General features: G+C 35.1%; 1 protein-coding gene across 1 annotated transcript in view; it reads right to left on the bottom strand.

Moving 5' to 3' along the window:
- The window catches only part of USH2A (usherin), a 390,454-nt gene that overhangs the window by 175,909 nt on the left and 196,227 nt on the right, over positions 1–18,318 (bottom strand). Inside the window, 5 exon segments of the mRNA XM_027788579.2 lie at positions 729–891; positions 4,786–4,937; positions 12,266–12,413; positions 16,868–17,039; positions 17,525–17,684. Of these exon segments, the coding sequence (XP_027644380.2) occupies positions 729–891; positions 4,786–4,937; positions 12,266–12,413; positions 16,868–17,039; positions 17,525–17,684 (795 nt within the window).

Consider the following 18,318-nt stretch of genomic DNA (forward strand, 5'->3'; position numbering starts at 1 on the left):
ACCACTGTCTAACTCTAACTGCTGTGATGTAGCAACATTTTCACCCAAGACCACATTGCTATGTTTAGGTTTAAAAGAGAGAAAAAAAACCAAAAAACCCCCAAAACAATAATCCAAAAAGCCCACAACATAAACCAGTGGAAACAAAACAGCAGCCCACGACAATAAGGTTTGACAGGTAACTGTTACTTTTCAGGCTTTTGTATCGTATGATGAGTCTGTTTTATAGAAAGAGGTGGTTTTCTCTTCCTTCCTTTGTTTTAGGAATAAATACCTTATCTCATTGCATACATTTTAGGTAGCTGGCTGTTTGCAAACCGTACTTCTTTACAGCAGCTTATATAAATTTCAAATATACCCACGATCAACCATATTATGAACAGTTCACATGAATGGCTCCCACTTATATAAGCAAACCAACTGAAATTTTGTGAGTACAGCTTCCTTATCTGAGTGAAGGTTGTGAGATAAGACTCCATGTGTATATCTAGAGACTAAATGAGTGCAGAGGGCTTATCTTTATTTGCCAATTTATGTGTTTGTACAAATGTAAAGCACCATAAATCAAAGGGGCAGTTCTTAAAGAATAAAATTGATAATAATAAAATAATCAATGGACTGGCAAAAAAAGCCAAAAAATTTAGTGCTAAAGGAATTTTAAAAAATCTAAAACGGAATACCAATGTCATCATTAGACTTACTATAAAGGAAAAAAAAAAAAAAAGTACCTTGATCAGCATAGAAGAGACCAGTGACAAGGACTGTGTAGGTCAGTTTTCCATTAGGTTTATTTGGGGTGAGCCATTTTAATTGAACTTCTCTGGACCCACCAACAGTAGCAAATATATCAACTGGCCCCTCGGGGGAAGCTTCCATGGTCCGAGCTTCTACCTGTAAGTTCAACCATGAGATCAAGATCAAGGTTTGCTCCCATAGCTTACAAACAGAGAAGGAATGACAAATGCAAAATTGTAAGAAAAGTTATTTCTTCAGGAAAAAAAAAAAAAATTAACACTGCAAGTGTCCTAGTTTTTAAGCATTTTACTTTCATCTACATTTGTTTGAAGCTATCCAGCAACTAACATACTTTATACAGAGATCCCTGTAAGGAACGGAAAATAAATACTGGAAAAGAACGAAAGATTCATTTCTTGAAAACACCATTGCAACTCATGTGGATGGATGTTCTCAGCACTAGGGGAGGAAGCAGTAATAGAAGATCACAGATTTTTCAGTTTCTGCATTTTAAAAGACAACTGTAAGGAACATGCATTTAAATACTGTAATAGATTACTATAGATATTTGATAGAGGAAAGAATATCCTTTGTGGAATATTGGTTGCTCCCTGAGCTAACTTCTAAATTCACCTAACAAATTTAAGTTGCAATGAAAAGTAGATATTTAAGAAAAATCGAAATATGATAAAAGAGCTGGAAAACATAGTGAATATGAAAGATTTGTAAATATAAATAAATAAATATTCATTCAATATTATAGGAATTTAGTATTTAAATTTCACAACTTGTAGTAAACATTCAGTGCTATGGAACAAAATAATTTGCTATTACATTATTTATGGCAACAAGTTTGTTTGTCATACATTATTTATTTGGTGTTTTCTAAAGTATAAGATGGTTTCACACCTTTCTAAGTGCTTCACAGCAGCCAGTTCATGGGAGTGCTAATAAACGCTATTTTTAAATCTGCCACACCTGCTCTGTCATCAAAATAACTAGACGTATTTCTCTGTCCTTGAAACATGAATGTTTTAGTTTTTATAATGTAAAATTTGGCAAGCTCATTGTTTACAAGTGCCAGGCACTGATGTGCATCAGTATAGGTACACATGCTTCTATATTCATACACCCTTATATTTAAAATAGGTGAGCAGTTGCAGTAAAGCCAACAAAGTACATGCTTAAAGATAAACAAATGCTTCATGGAGTTTTTGGATCAGTGCCACATTGATTATTTGGATTTTTCAGTCAAAACCATCCTTATGGAAGAATTTGACTAAACCATGCTTTCTAAACTAAAATAAATTCCTGTAGTTTTGCTGCTAAATGCAGATACTCTGATCTCACCACATCAGAAAAATGGAGAAGTGAACACCAACTATTTTTCCTACAGAAGAGAATTAAAATATTCTTAAAACAGTACAGATTTGTAGCAATCGATACCACATGCTAAACAGCTGCAACAGCAGTATTGTGTCTCTAGCCTTCTTTTATGATCTGCTATTCTTTTGAGTATAAAAAGTATTAAAACACTGTTTAGAATCAGTACATGTACTATTCTCTACAGCTACACCTCTGCAGTGTATTTTGAAAATAATATTTTCTGTAAATGTACACTCTGTAAATAAACACATAGCACAGAAAACTTGTTTCATAGCCGTTTTTCTAAATGTTATTTTGTACACAAATCTGTGATATTTTCAGATGTGTTTATTAATAATAAAAAATACTATGCTATCATATAAGTAACACAATCAAAAATAGGAATGATATTAGTATTGGGAAAATGTTGTCATACAACTAAGTTAAAAAAAAAAAAAAGTCCTAATATACACATAAGCAAAAACCTGAAATTTAAATTTAATAACAGTTGGTTTAGATGACAAATATTCAGTGTTGACCATTTCCATTTATTTACAAGGTATTTACAAGAGTAACATTTCAAAACCGGTAGAATTTCAGATCTCCTGAATTCCTCTAAAAAAAAAATCTATTAGAAGTTACACTATTTCTTGAAAAAACATATTTTTATTCCTTTTTAAGCAACAAAAATCAATTGGAATAGACACAAAAGCAATATTTTTGCTTTACTAAGAAGAGATTAAAATTTAGCATTTCTTAATTTACATGTTACCAATTTGCATTTCACTTGAAAATAAATCATAGTCACTGGGAAAAAGAAGTTAAACAAAAACTATCTGTCCCAAATAAAAATATTACTGAAAACCTGCTAATGCTCTCATAATTGATTAAGATCTTCAGAGCCACCTTCAAAAACATAAGCTGGAGAAATCCTATATTTAGAATAGTCATACAGCATTCGTTCATCACTTAGGGCACATTAAGCACAAGATCAGCAACAAAAATAGCTGGAAGCATATCAGTTTACTGCTGGGAGATGTTTCACATACTATTTAGAGTAGAGGCAAAACATTTCCTTTTTTTTTTTTTTTTTTTTTTTTAAGTGTGGGATTTATTCTATACTTGATACAAAAATCTTTCAAAAAATAAAATGAAGATGCAGTGCTTTAACTTCCTGGCAGCACTTAGGTGAGCCTAAATAAAGATGTTGTACTTCAATTCCTGTGATTAGAGATGGATCACTGGCTTTGGAAAACAGTTTGCGTACTGATCATGGGATGCAGATGAGTATCAGCTACAGCGACCCCTACTTTGAATTGTTTTAAAAGTCAGGTTATTAGTCTGTAGTTCAGCGGTGATGTGGAAAAAGGCTACTAAAAATATTCTTAAAACCCTAACTACTGCCATTCTGTTCTGTACTTTTGCTGCCTATTTGATAGGACAGAAGTACTGAAAACATACATATTTCATCTGCATGCAAAGTCTGGTAACGACTTGCCTTAAACATCACTACTAACACAATGGATTAGGCTATTGCACATCGAATGCCTTAAAACAAGGTTTTCTTTTGGGGTATATGCGAAGCTGTAAAAAATGTACAAGAAAAACTGGCAAAAAGCCATTCAAGCTTTTAAGAGTAAATATCCTTCAAAGCAGAGCAAGCTATAAAATGTTTAATGGTTATAAAGTTTAGTCTTCTACAGATAGACAACGGTCCCAGCATTTGAAGGAAAGCAATCTTGGAAAGAATATTGGAAATGTGACTAACTAATTATATCATAAAAAATAAAACCTGGAGGTTCTTTCCACAGCACAAAATATGGTATTATAAGTTATGATGGAAAAATAAAGAGAACAACATGAAAAACTCTTAAATCTTCCTTTTTTCCTTTTTGTCTTTCTTTTCTTGTTAGCAAAATTAAAAGTATATGCAAAGCCAAATTAAACAAAAAAATATCTCAGAATTATCACAGGTTTCTTTCTCAGTAATGTTTGAAAACAAAACCAAGCACAGCAGATATTATTCCAGTTATTCATCGGCTACAGTACTATGAAATTATACTGGATTTATCAGTTCAGCTATATATCTAAAAACCTTTAACAAAATAAAGAAGCCTCAGAAGGATTCTTTTTCACATGTCAAATTTAATATTCCTGTATTCTCAAATCATGAAAAAATGGGGTGTTGAACAAGACTGTTAAAATATGTCCAGTATAATATTTCGATCACATACTTGCATTCAAAAGATATTTACGAATCACCATATTTTCCTTGCTCCTGTTGCCACTCTGACTTCTGCAATTCTCAAATTAATGTCAGTCCTTTCAGTCAGGCAGCTAGAAATTTGCTCATTACTGGAACAGTAACTCTTTCTTTATATACGTCCTTATAAATCTGGCTAAAGCACATCTGCACCTTTCAAACATATTAACTCTATTTAATTTCAATAATGTGTGTTTCAGCTTCAAATTCTGCCTTTCTTCACTGTACCTATGTTCTACTTTGTCATAGTGCCTAACAATGACCTATCAAATCTTTAGCAGCTTTTAAACAGGATTTCTTTTTAAATGTCACATTTTGCCAGATGGGTTAGTACTGACCAGAGTGAATCATCACCATTTACTCTGATATTCACTGTCATCTGACATTTATTACACTCCCAGAATGCAAATTAAGGTACTCACCAATGGACCCAAAGCACAACCTTTTGCAGTACATGCCTGGACTCTGAAGGAATGCAGACTCCAAGGAGCAAGTCCATAAGCATAACAACTTAGCTGTGATGAATTTTGCATCAGAATGCCATCCATATACAATCCATAGCTAGTAATAATACCTATAAAATAATGTGATAGCAGTCACTCAATATCTAAAGAGCTACAGAGTTTAGAAGAAAAAATACATAAGATTAGTAGTATCAGTATTTCAGTTTACAGTTAAGCCAGTAAGTGTTTAGCAGGACTGTGTATACAACACCTAGAAGAAACATGCTCTCCCATCTTTAACTGTTGAAAACCTTGCAAGTGGATTGCACCTTTTGAAAACAATTTACACTGTTCCAAAAATTACCCATTAACAAAGTTGTTTCTGAATAGTACTTAAGATCACCCTGGAATCAGGAAAACTAAGGCAATTCTATTTCACAGCCTACTCTGCATTTGGCTATCAAAACAAGAACTGGAAAGACACACAAAAACATCTCACATCTTAACAGCTTTAGAATCAGAAGAAAATTAGTGATCTACAATATAATTGAAACTTCGATGGACAACTCAGGCCAGTTCTATAACTACAAAAAATAGGTAACAAATAATCTTGTCACAGAAAACACCTTATTGATACTCATTCTTAATTCTCTTACATTTTCTGCATTTTGCCAGCAAACCAGATACCTCATTAATTTGGGTTGGTTGGGGTTTTTTGGAAAAGTTTTACCCACTGTTCTAAACAAAACCACAAAACAGTATGGACGGCTGTTTCCTTCTCAGTATGCTGTAGAAAAATTCCTGAACTATTCCTGACCTACTCATTTCAAAGAAAGAAAACATATTTGCAAATATGTTTTTATTTGCAAGATTCTTAGACAGAAAAGACAACATTCCTTCTGGTGTAGCTGGCTAAATCTAGCTCAAAAATTGCAGGTGATTGCTTGGGTCATTTATAAGGAAATCTAAATCTCTGTTCTTCCAAAGGTGCATGACAGGATAGCATGAATCCTGTACAGACTTACACATAAACAATGTTTTGAATTTAATCATCTAAAGGCTGAATTTTACAGATTTGCTTAGACTGTGGAAGTTGATCTTGCACAGGAATCCTTTTTCTCAGGACTGTTCCTCCACCTTTCTCACTTCTGAATATTTTCCTTTTTTGAAAGCTATTTAAGTGTGAAATCTTAAGACCAATAAATGCAAAGCTATTGGATTCATTAAAAGTGAGTTCAGTTCAGAGGATGCCTTCTAATCTTTCCGTTATAAACAACATATTTGTATTGTAAAAATACAGTTCAGTTCATCCTTTCTTCCCTTAAAACTGAATTGCTTGAAAGTACATTGAGGAAGATTTTGTTTGAAATTGAGAAAAGTTTTTCCCCTCTGCTGAATGGAGAAATGCTTCGTAAATAAATGTGTATACACAACTGTTTCAGCTGAGCTTTGAAGAGTTATACTTCAAAAGATTTATATGCTAAAGCAATGCAGAGCTGAGTATGGTGAAGAGATTCACAGACTCCTTGATTCTTTTCTCTTCCAGAAAAGTGAGAGGCTAAACTCAAGTCAGACAGCAGTGACGTGTGTGCCGGAGGAAGTCCTGGTAAAACTCACACTATCAATCCTACCACGTTTGACAGGCTTCCTAAAGCAAAAATCACTTGGGGTTCCATGTCTAGTTGCTTGTAAAGCAAGGGCATTAATGGTTGATATTTGCCCTACATTAAATAAACAAATTATATATGTATATTAAAAAATATTATCTCAGAAAAAGTGAATGCTGGCATTAAGGATGTGTTTTACAGGGAAAAAAGACAAGACTCAAATACTTAAAGTACCTATACCAGTAGCACTAACCCTTTAAAGTAATTGACAAATCATTATTAATTCCTTTGATATTTATGGTAACAGCATGAATCATAATGAGATCTTTGATACTAACGTGGGTGTCTCATGTACCTCTATGGGATCTGCACTGTAACTCAGTATTAATTGACTACACTGTTATTTTAAAGTGTTCCTAAAACCACAGCACTATGCAGCATCTACACTATGCTTGTGGTCAATGCTGTGAGCTTTTCTTAGTCCTCCCAGTACTGTCAGAGAACAATAATCTCTAATAAGCTGTTCCATTTTTACTTATGCCTTATATGACTCCTATGGAGAAAATTACAGAACAAAAGGAAAGAAAAAGGTACATTTCAGAACAAAAGGGCTAGTGTCTGACTTTGATATGTAAAGTATTTTTTATAAATTAGGCAATAATTCTTTTAGCCAGGGATAAATAACTTAGTCTCTCTATTTCACCAGTATATGTTTCCAAAGCACACAGAGAAGTTCAAGTTGGACCAAAGTTTACGTACTTCTGAAGACATGCTAGATATTCCTGAAGTTTACCATCCATGAAATATTGAAGAGTATAGCACTTTTTTGTGATTTACAAAGCTTCATGAGTGACACACTGCATCTTTTCATGGTGACCATTTCTTCATGATTAGTAAGTCTAGGTAGCCAGAGCGAATCTTGTTTTCATTGAAAACAAAAATCTCTATTGACTATAGTACAATTACATTTCACTTTTGAAAAGAAATCCAACAACGTAAATGAAGTTTAAACAGAAGTTCCCTTTTTCTTCCTCCTCTCCCCTCCCTGGGTAAGGCCATATGATCTGTCAATGATATTCCAGACATTAAAGATGAAAAGAGGTTTTGAATCTAAAATGCTACAAGCACTTTACTTTTAAGGTACAATCTAGAGGTCAAATCTTAAGCAAACATACTTTTACCTACATCAGTTTCACTGACTACAAACAGAAGTCGCCTCTCACAAGCACAAGGATTTGCAGGAACAAGTACTGGATTAGTTCACTGAATAATTCTATAAATCAGTTTTTCCTATACCTAATATTTCCCATACAGATTCCATATAGCCTGGGAAGATACAGTCCCTTTCAAGACTTCATTTTATCTATTACCTGTATACAAGAAAAGTGAAGTTTCTGAAAAGTGACCATCTAAGGAAAATTTTCAGTGGTGAAAAAAGATAAAATCACTTTTTTTATATGAACTGATTTTAAAAGTGCCAGACCTCAAGCTATATGGCAAGACTGTAATGGATATGTTCTGAAGAATACACGATACTTTACTGAGGCCACTAGAACAGTGAAGGCTCAAAACAGAATATCTGATGCCACATGTCATTTCACAAGCCTCTCCATATCTTGCCTTCAGCTAAATGGTCAATATGGCTTGTATTACACTACCTGCTTATGTGACATGTATGTGATAGAAATAGAGCAGGGTTCTGCTCTAAAGTGGCATACCTCTGGGCCACATCCCATCAACCTTGTTATTGTTGGTTTGAAAATAAGACAAAATAAAATGTGCATATTATAAATATATGCAGTATACCATCTTCCAAATGTCTCTTTGGGTTTTGTTGTTTTTTGGGTTTTTTGTTGGTTTTTTTTTGGGGGGGGGTGTTGTTATTTTTTTGGGGTTTTTTGGTTGTTTTTTTTACATCTGCTACATAAAGGACATTTCTGAAGCAACTTTAAATAAAGAATTAGGTCTATCATTTCCCATTTTCTATGAAAGGATTTTTTTTCACAAAATAACATAAATCAGCCTTAAATTCAACCAAAACTAGGGCCCAGAAATTCAATATCTATGTTTGGATAACATTAGCCTTTGACTTCTAGATGGTCCCTTTTCTCAAACATTGACTTCCCCCATTGAGCCATCCTTATGAAGAAGCCAAGTAACCTTTAATCCTATTTGCCACCTTTGGCCTCAAGGATAGCATATTAATCCCCCTTCACTTTCTCTGTTTAGTAGCAAGCAGCTGGACACCATATATATCAAGAGACGATAGCACAGTCTGTGCTGTCCAACCCCCCAGTCAGCCTACACACCCATTCAACATCAGCAACAGCTAACAAGCTTCCCCAGCCCATGGAAATAAACAGTAACTTCTGTCATATAGTATCAGAAGAAAGAAGGAAGGAGAGAGAGGAATGGCCCCAGAGATCTACCAAGGGGGTGATGATGTATGATATGCAAATCCTGGCAAATCTGAGGTTTCCATCTGAAAAAAGCCAAGTTCAGTAATTTCAAAAAGCACTAGTTGCACCTGGGATACTGAAACTCACCAAGTTTCAACCAATTAAGTCAGAAATGGGAAACAGTTTCTACCTTTTTGAAAAAAAAAAAAAAAAAAAAAAAAAAAGAGCTATATTACTACATTAGAACTTCTATCTGACTATTAGAATACATCAGTAAAATGCTGAAGTAAGAAAATTTAAAAAGAAAGTTCCTTCTTCCTGGTGTTTATCATATTTCAGTCTTCTCAACTATGATATTTTTCAGCCTCCTATACAATCTTACAATACTGACACAGAGAGCGATTATAAATGACATGGCCACTAGGCAGCCCAAAAGATATGCTGAGAATGAACAAAAAAATCACTGAACAATGCAAGATTTCCTGATTAAGCAGTTGCTCAGTGAAAAGTTTTAGAGCCTTTTTAAAAATATATTTTTATGAAATAAGGAAAGGAATGGAAATGGGAAATTGGAAAGAAAGAAATAGGAGAATGGGAAAATGTGCCATTCAGTTACATGATCTTTTTGAAACTCCCCCAAAAATGGGGGAAAGAAAGAAGAAAAATGAGAGAAAATTTGCATATCCCTTCTCGACCATTGTGCAAGTATGAGCATGCTATGGTAAAAAAACAAAGTCCCCATGCCCCTAATGCCCTTCTGGCTGCCAAGCACTCATGTGGTAGCAACTTCTTCACTCAACCACTCAGCAAGAGCACACAGGTGAAAACCAGCAGCCTTTCCCTGCAAGGCAGGGCAGCAGCAGCTGACTTTGCTGAATCCCTTCCATCAGTTCTGATCGTAAGGAAAACCCTCTACGAGCAACATGCATGGCATCCACATATTACCAAAAAATAACAGTAACAAGGGAAAAATACTCTATTGGCTTCAAATGGTAAGAAGATGTGAAAATACCAAAGAACATTTTTAAAGTGGAGAAATACACACAGGAGGTCTACACAGGTTGTATACAGGATTGCAGAGGAGTAGGCTATATGGCAAATTGGGTAATTAAATGCATCGTTCAAAACCCCAATGCAGAGATGACCAGTGCTGTCATCAAGGCTGTTGAAACTTTCAGTTTCTATGGATGAAGCGCAAGGGACAGAATATAATTTCCTTAATAAAGTTTTCCTGATTTTTATCACATCTGTTGTTCATCCAGTTCAGACTCAAAGCTTTCCTAACAAGCTATATATTGTACTTCATACAAGCGTAGAATCATTTAGGCTGGAAAAGATCTTTAAGATTGTTGAGTTCAGTTATTAACCTAGTACTGCCAAGTCCACCACTAAACCATGTCCCTAAGTGCCACATCTACACATCTTTTAAATACCTCCAGGGGTGAAGACTCTACCACTTCCCTGGGCAGCCTCGTCCAATGCTCGACCACCCTTTTGGTGAAAAAATGTTTCCTAATATCCAATCTAAACTTCCCCTGGAGCAACTTGAGGCCGTTTCCTCTTGTCCTATTGCTTGTCCCTTGGGAGAAGAGACCCATCTCCCTACAACCTCCTTTCAGATAGTTGTAGAGAGTGATAAGGTCTCTCCCAAGCCTCCTTTTCTCCAGGCTAAACAACCCCAGTTCCCTCAGCTGCTCCCCATAAGACTTGCTCCCTAGAGCCTTCACCAGCTTTGCTGTCCTTCTTTGTACACACTCCAGCACTTCAATGCCCTTGCAGTGAGGGGTCCAAAACTGAACCCAGCGTTTGAGGTGCGACCTCACCAGTGCCGAGTACAGGGGGGTGATCACTGCCCTGGTCCTGCTGGACACAGTATTTCTGATACAAGCCAGGATGCTGTTGGCCTTCTTGGCCACCTGGGCACACAGCTGGCTCATGTTTAGCCGGCTGTTGACCAACACCCCCAGGTCCTTTTCCCCTGGGCAGCTTTCCAGCCACTCTTCCTCAAGTCTGAAACACCACCCTCATTTGTTTCCTAACAAGCTATTTATTAAATTTAAAAGGAGAGCCAAGCTCTACATAGTAAATTCTTTATTAACAAGATACAGCATGCAAATTTAGTCATGTATTCCCAACTTCTAGTTGTTTTAAAAGAAGCTTGTGAAAATTTATTTATCAAACTATAGGTCTTTATCCTGTGCCGTGGATATGTGTACATAAACATATATATTTATTTGAATAGTTAAACCACGCTCTAAACTATTTGGATTTTTTTTCCCACAATGCAAGGATAACAGAATCAGATCCTGACATGAACTATTACATGTAAAAAATGCCCATCCCACTGAAAATTATTCAGACTTTATCCACTAAGCTACACACATGGCCTTCCAGCCTTCCTTCCCCCCTTTTCCCTCCTTCCCCCTCCCCTTTTTCCTTCCTTCTTGCCTTCCTCTAAGCATTTGCCACATATGCTGATGGGATTTTAGAAACAGGGTTAGAATGTTTCTAAGGGGCTAGGAGGCAGTCTTCCAATATGACTCCCACATAAAGAACCATTATTAAATAAATTCTTTAACAGCAGATGACATACTCTTACTCCTTTCTTAAATTGATGTAAGACTTTATAGAATATTACATATATATATAACTTCACAATCAGCAGTTTTTGCGGAATCATTGAAAGCACCTTGTAATAAAGTTGTACAGGTAGGATGTGCTCTACCACAAGTGAAAGCAGGGAAAAACTTGCAGGGGAAAAAGTAAATTCCTGTGAAACCACTGTGAAAAATAATTTATATATATCAATATGATAAGCTAATGAAGAAAACAATTTCTGTTGCTTTAAATTCAGCAATTTCTGCATAGCGTCCTCTGCTGTGATTTAAACTGTTACGTGCATGATAACAAAATCAAGGTGAATTCCGAGGTCATATGATACTATGCAATACCATTAGAAATGTAAAATATGTCCAAAAGTTTTACAGGTAGGTATTTCACAATGGAAAATATTTCTAAACAAAAGAAAGTTTATTATTTAACTTCCACAGCCATGGAAATGTGCACCTTCAGGACAACTACGTAGAACACAAAACTAATGATTATTACATAGCAATTAAATAAAAGAAATTAATGTTTAATTGGAGGGTGAAATGAACACCCTAGACTGAAACTCTCCAAGAATGCCTATTCCTCAGCTCAGTTGTCCTGGAAAACATTAAACAATGAGATGCAGTACACAAGAACTATCAAAAGGGAGCACTTTTGAGCCACTGAAACTGTACAATAGGCTGAAACCCACAATCTCCTAGTGCAGACAATGATACTATCTCAGGTATTTTATGTGCTAAAATGATCATTAAAAATTAAGCACCACATATAAGCTGCCATTTAGAATATTAATTTACCTTTACTAATCATCTTTTTAACTTGAGGCTAAAAGAGTTCACTTACCATTCGGATACTCAGGCTTAGTCCATGAGATGTTAAAGGAGTCGGATGAATATGACTGGGCTTTTGGAGCAGGAACACCTTCTGGTGTACTCTCATCTGTTACAGCTCTGCTAGCTTCGCTTACTGAACATCCACCTCCAGTGCAAGCCTTAAAATATGAATCAAAACAAATAAACATATTTCAATCTAATACCGATAATTTCAGCCATGATTTTTTGTAAAGTTTTATAATTTTTACATATCTAAACTTAGTAAATTATGCTTTTCATGGAAGATACTTTTTCTTAGCATAGATTTATTTCTTTTCTTAAATAACAAGATGTGCTACTCATGGTATTTAGCTTTCAGGTATAATCTAGCTAAAACGTTGTACTACTGTTGGACGTGCAGCATTTTTCATTTGACTGTGAGTCATAAGCACGATTAGATTTCCACTGCTTTTGCAGCTGCAGCTAAAGAAAATGACAGTACTACATATATTGTTTACAGTGCAAAACTCTTCTGGAATTGACTGAAAAGCTCTTACAAGTTCCAGACATAGAATATACTGACAAACCTGCAACACACTTAAAAAGTTATCTTGATGAATAATCATTGAGAAAAAAACAGCCATTCAGACAGTCCTGCACTTCATGACAGCACAGAAGCTTGGTGTGCAGATGCAATTAAAAAAGTGAAAACCCACTCTATTATAAATCAATATGTAACAGTTATTACATGTTTATGGATAACATTCAAATAATTTGTATTTCAGTTGCTAGAAAAGAAAAGATTGATTACAGGATTTTTATATTTTGCTTGATTATGAAACAATACAATGTGTTACAAAATTTGCATATTGCCCCATATAACTGGCTATTAAAGTTTTACATGCACAAATATAAGACTATGTAGCTATGGTCCTTAAGTGTACACATTTTCCAATTACTTGCACTAAGATCAGTAAGAGACAGGAGCTCTTACAGAAGTTAAAAAAATATATTTATACAGGAATACATCAACTCTGTACTGGATTTAAAGATGTTTGGTTTAGTTTATTGTTTATTTTTAATTTTACTGTTAAGCAATAAATCAAAAGCTGAATTCAGCAAAGATTCAGATTCAGACATACTCTTAATTAAAACTTATGGGATCACCTGTGTTTTTAAGAGTAACCCATGTGCTGAAGTGGACAAGTAGCCTGCTCTGGATCATCAGCACACAAAGGAAAAATAACCTTGCTGTCCAATTCTTCAGGAATAAAATGTTTCTTTCAATATAGTATATTTTATCTGAAAGGATTAACTTCAATTTCCCATTTCCCAGTGTGTTTCAAATCAGGGAGCAGTCAACATATTTCCTACCCTGCTCCAAAAGTCTATACTAGCCCCATGGGTAAAAATAAGAACTGTTTGTAAATGAGAGGCTATTTTATACACCAAGATTGTTTTGATTTCACTGGAAATTGCACTTCCAACACAACTACAGAATGACTCCCTGTGTTCAGTCTGGGCTATCAAATAAAGATAAAAGAATCCAGCCTCAGTTTTGGGAACACGTGAAAATGGCATTTACTTTAAACATGATAGCATTTAGGAAAAAAAAAAAAAATCAGCTTAGAAGGATGCTCAAACAACTGTTAGCATTTTGATAAGGAAGAGATTTAAGAACATCATCCTTCCAGCAAAGGCAGGCTATTCTTCAAATGATTTCACATCTACTGGCTTCATAAAGAAGCCAAAAACAACAGCTCTGTAAGGCCTCTTCACTGTACATTCCTTTCTGCCTCGCTGAACAAATACCACACCAAGCCTTCCTCAGTGGAGGGCTTTTTCACTCAAGGGGCTCGGTAACTCAAGGTAAGGGCTTTCCCATTCATTTATTTCTTGAATTTCGTGAAGTTTAATTTTTGTATCTCTGAATCTTGGTGGGGTATAAATTTTCTGACTCTTCTAATGAAAATTAGTGAAAGAAAGCTCATCTGTATTTTAAATAGTGGGATTTTAGATCAGTATATCCAAATGGACTGGGCATCTCTGGGACTCTGGCAATAACATCCAGTGATGCTCAAAGCTATGAAATCCTACACCTCAATTGAGCCCCATTGTGCTATTCCGAACATCACCAAGAAACACATTTGAGGCAAAATTTGAAAAAATACCAAAGCATGTAGACAGCCAAGGGACAGATACAAACCATGTAAGACCACACAGTGATTTTCCAGCTATCACCTAAGCTAGCGTACCCACACAACACAGCCTTCAGGAGATACTTGTTTAACAGGTAAATCACAAAAACAGTCAAGTCACATAAAGGGATGTGCCATCCCAGCTACTAAATGCAGCCTTTCAGCTTTTCATTCGCTTTCAGATTGGTGTGGCTCACATCCAGCCAGCTTCGAGCATGAACAGAGCAAAAGCAAGTTCCTTTGCACTAATCCACAGAGACATGATCTTAGAACTCGCCAGCTGACTTTTGGAAAGATACATTAGATTTGCTTTTAAAAGCTGTTGCTCTCATTTATGAATGCAATTGCTACATACTAAAGGCAGTAATCAATTGTGAAAATTGGTAACAGCATGCAAGGACAAACATTTTTTTAATTTTATTTAATGTGCTTATATTAACGTGTCACACAAAAGTTAAAGCCAGCAGCCTGCGAGGTGCTGCAAATTCCAATGTGGATCCTGATTCCTGTGATCAAAGCTGCTACTTTTGTTAACTCAACTTATTTCCCACGTAAACCAAAACTAGTTTTTGCATGGATACAAACCAAAATTATTATTACTTGTGAAACAAGGAAAAGAAAAAGGTTCTAGCTGATAGAAATACTTCTTTTTAACAAAAAAAAAAAAAGGAAACATTTAGTTAAGTTTATACTGTTGAAGATATTCTATTGCTGCTTTTACTTGAAAAGTTTTACCAAATTTCAGATCAAATTATATATTAAACACTAAATATTAACATTTCTTTCCAGGTATATATGTGCTTGATTTGGGGGGTGTGTGTGTGGTGTGGTTGGTTTGTTTTGGGGTGGGGGGTGTGTTTGCTGTTGTTATTTTGTCTTCCTTTCATCAAGTATAACATTAGGCTATATTTAAGCTTCATAACTTGAAAATCTCTAATATTACATTCTTCTCAAACTAGTCTGACAAGTTTTAAATACAATGGTCCAAATGATTTAAGAAACCTATCACACCTGAAAGATACTGGGCATTTCATGCCCTTTTAGACTTGCAAATTTCAAAGCTGCAAGGACATTTAGATCTTCTAACCTGTCTATCACAGACCATTGCATCTTATCCAGGTAAATCTGGTTATCTTCATCAGCAGAAGAAATTATCTTTTCTTACTTTCTAGTTACCACTGATGCAATATAAATATTAAATAAACAAAACTCAAAAGAAATGAGAATTTCTACATTAATTTAGGAATACTAAAAATGTATTCAGTAACTTCTAGAAAAGGTGTACACTTTGATGAAGTAAAAACAAAGTCCACACAACACTTGCTTATTTTAACATATCCCAAAGCAAAGCCACCAAAAGAAGCAGTCCCAGATTCTAGCTGTTAATTCTCCCCTGATCGTCTCTCCTTGTTCCCCCGTGTACAGGAGTTGGGCAGGAGCAGAGAAGAGCTTTGGCAGATTGGAGGACAGCACAAATTTGTTTGATTGCCCTGCTTGCTTATAAAGGCATATAACATGCTTGTTGAAGTACTGCCTTAGTTTCGGACATGGCGCTATTTTGTATGCTATACAATTTACTATGCTGAAATATCTAGGCACAAATGAATTAATTTCAACATGAATCTAAGCTTTAATTAGACTGAATATCCTTGTTTTTTCAAGTTCAAGTCAGATCCTTGTCATGACCTGAAGGTAGTTTATTTTCTGTGGTATAATATTTAGAACATTCAAGAGCATGTTAAGAAAAAATGAATGCATACCCAGTCTACATAAATGTAAATTTATTCATAATCAAGAGCAGAATATTTTTCTATGGCATTTATCAAAGCAAATATCCTTATATAGGTATTGTTATAAAATGAAGTGTGCTTAAAACAAGGGACAATCCCATGCTTTCATGCACATATTTTCAGGTTTGTTAGTGAGCTGAAGCTGTTCTATTTCATCACAAAATAAAACCAATGATAAAGAAATGCAATGAAAACAGCAAGGTTTTTAAAAGTATTTTGAATAAACAGACTGCTACTTTACACTGAACTCTTTCCCTCCCTGCCATTTCCTTCTACATACAGACTTTATGAAGAAAGAACAAATCATCTTGGTACAAAATACGAAAGGCTAACATTTTCAAATACATTCACTGTTTTCTTGTTAGTTGGGGGCAGGAAATATTTTTAAAGTCTTTCTTATATTTCTGGTCAATTTTCTATCAGTTATCATCCAACTTCTCCTTGAAGAAAATCTGTGCTTAAATTACATACATTTTTTGAGGGCCTGTTTTGAAACAAAACACATACTGCTGTTCAGGAAGGCTCATCCACTTTCAGAAAGAACAGGTTAAAGTGGATACATGAACGATTAAGTATTTAAGATGTTAACAAAATCAGAATATTTTTCACCATTTTACACCTCTACTACACATCTTTACAACTTACAGCTAGTTTTATGAGGTATTCAGTACCCGGGAAAAGCTGCTGAATAGTAAAATCCAGAAAAAGTTCTGTGTTGTTATAGATTACGTTCCACTTTGTAAAATTCTGCTCATTGTTGGCAATATAAATTATATAGCGATCTAGGATTCCATTTACTTCTACAGGTTCTTTCCATCTGTAAATAAGAGCAAAATATGATTAAGACCAGCAAAGAGTCAGACCATACTGAAAAATGTAAGGCTTTGTTTAGGGAACTTTGTGGGGTTTATTTTGAGAATTTGAAAACATACTTATGTAACCATGAAAACAAATCTAAGGATACCTCTAATGCAGTATTTGTACTCAATAGATAAAAGATTAGAGCAGCACACAAAGCAGGGGCTACAAAATGGGCATATCACCAGAACATTCCCTGCACTGAAGTTTGCAGAGGCTATGCCCATATGTAGGTTATACTGATTGCGTAAAGACAAAATGGAAATTAAGTTGGCAAGTGATAATCAGAAGGTTCACAGAACCACTAAACTAATCACTTCTATGCATTTAATCATAATAAATTTAATTTTATGTCACAAACCCTTCTCCTGATTGAACTCACTGGAATTCTTGAATAAACCAATGCACTATTGTGTTGTCAGGAAAGAAGAAATCCTTACTTACTGTACATATATTGTTCTAGAATCCAAAACCGTCAGGACCGGGGCATCTACGTGAGATGGTGGCAGCTGTGCTGTAAACAAGGTGACCTGGGAACTGTTTGTACAGCCAGCAAGCGTGCATGCAGTGAGCAGAAACTGGTGTGGCGTAAAAACTGCTAAATCTAGGGCAAAAAAGGAATACGAATTTACTTTGTATATTCATTTTACCTTGTTTTTCTGTAACTTCCAGAGGGTAGTGAATTCAGAAAATCAAAAGGAAGAGGGACCTGTATCTCTTTAATGTTTCAGCCTTGTCCCAGAGGAGTGAATAGGTACTGTTTTTTTAATAACTGCAGATTTTGACTACTAATAGGTGTAGATGTACTTTGGTTGAGATGACCGCATTATATAGTACAGTTACACTAGAACATACACTACCAAAACAAAAATGTTAGCCTTTTAGGTGCTACATACTACATCAATTTTCTACAGCAGTAAATGAACAACTTTAAGATGATTAAATCAAATCAAATTAATTGAAAAACAAGTACAGGTTCATTAACACAGCCAGTTTGTTGGTTTTGGTGTTGCGGGTTTTTTTTAAAATGTGCTGTATGATACATGAATGTCAAGCATCAATACATACAATGACTCACTCCATGCAGACTTCACTATAAGCATGAACACAAAGGAAACTCATTGTTGCCACCACTAATAATGGTCTGTTCTCTCTTTGCCTGTTTCTCTTCAGCTGCATGAATACCAAACATTTGTAAAATACATTTCTATAAAGAAAACCTGTCTAATGCTATAACA

This window comes from Falco peregrinus, chromosome 11 (assembly GCF_023634155.1).
Source record: "Falco peregrinus isolate bFalPer1 chromosome 11, bFalPer1.pri, whole genome shotgun sequence".
NCBI lineage: Eukaryota > Metazoa > Chordata > Aves > Falconiformes > Falconidae > Falco > Falco peregrinus.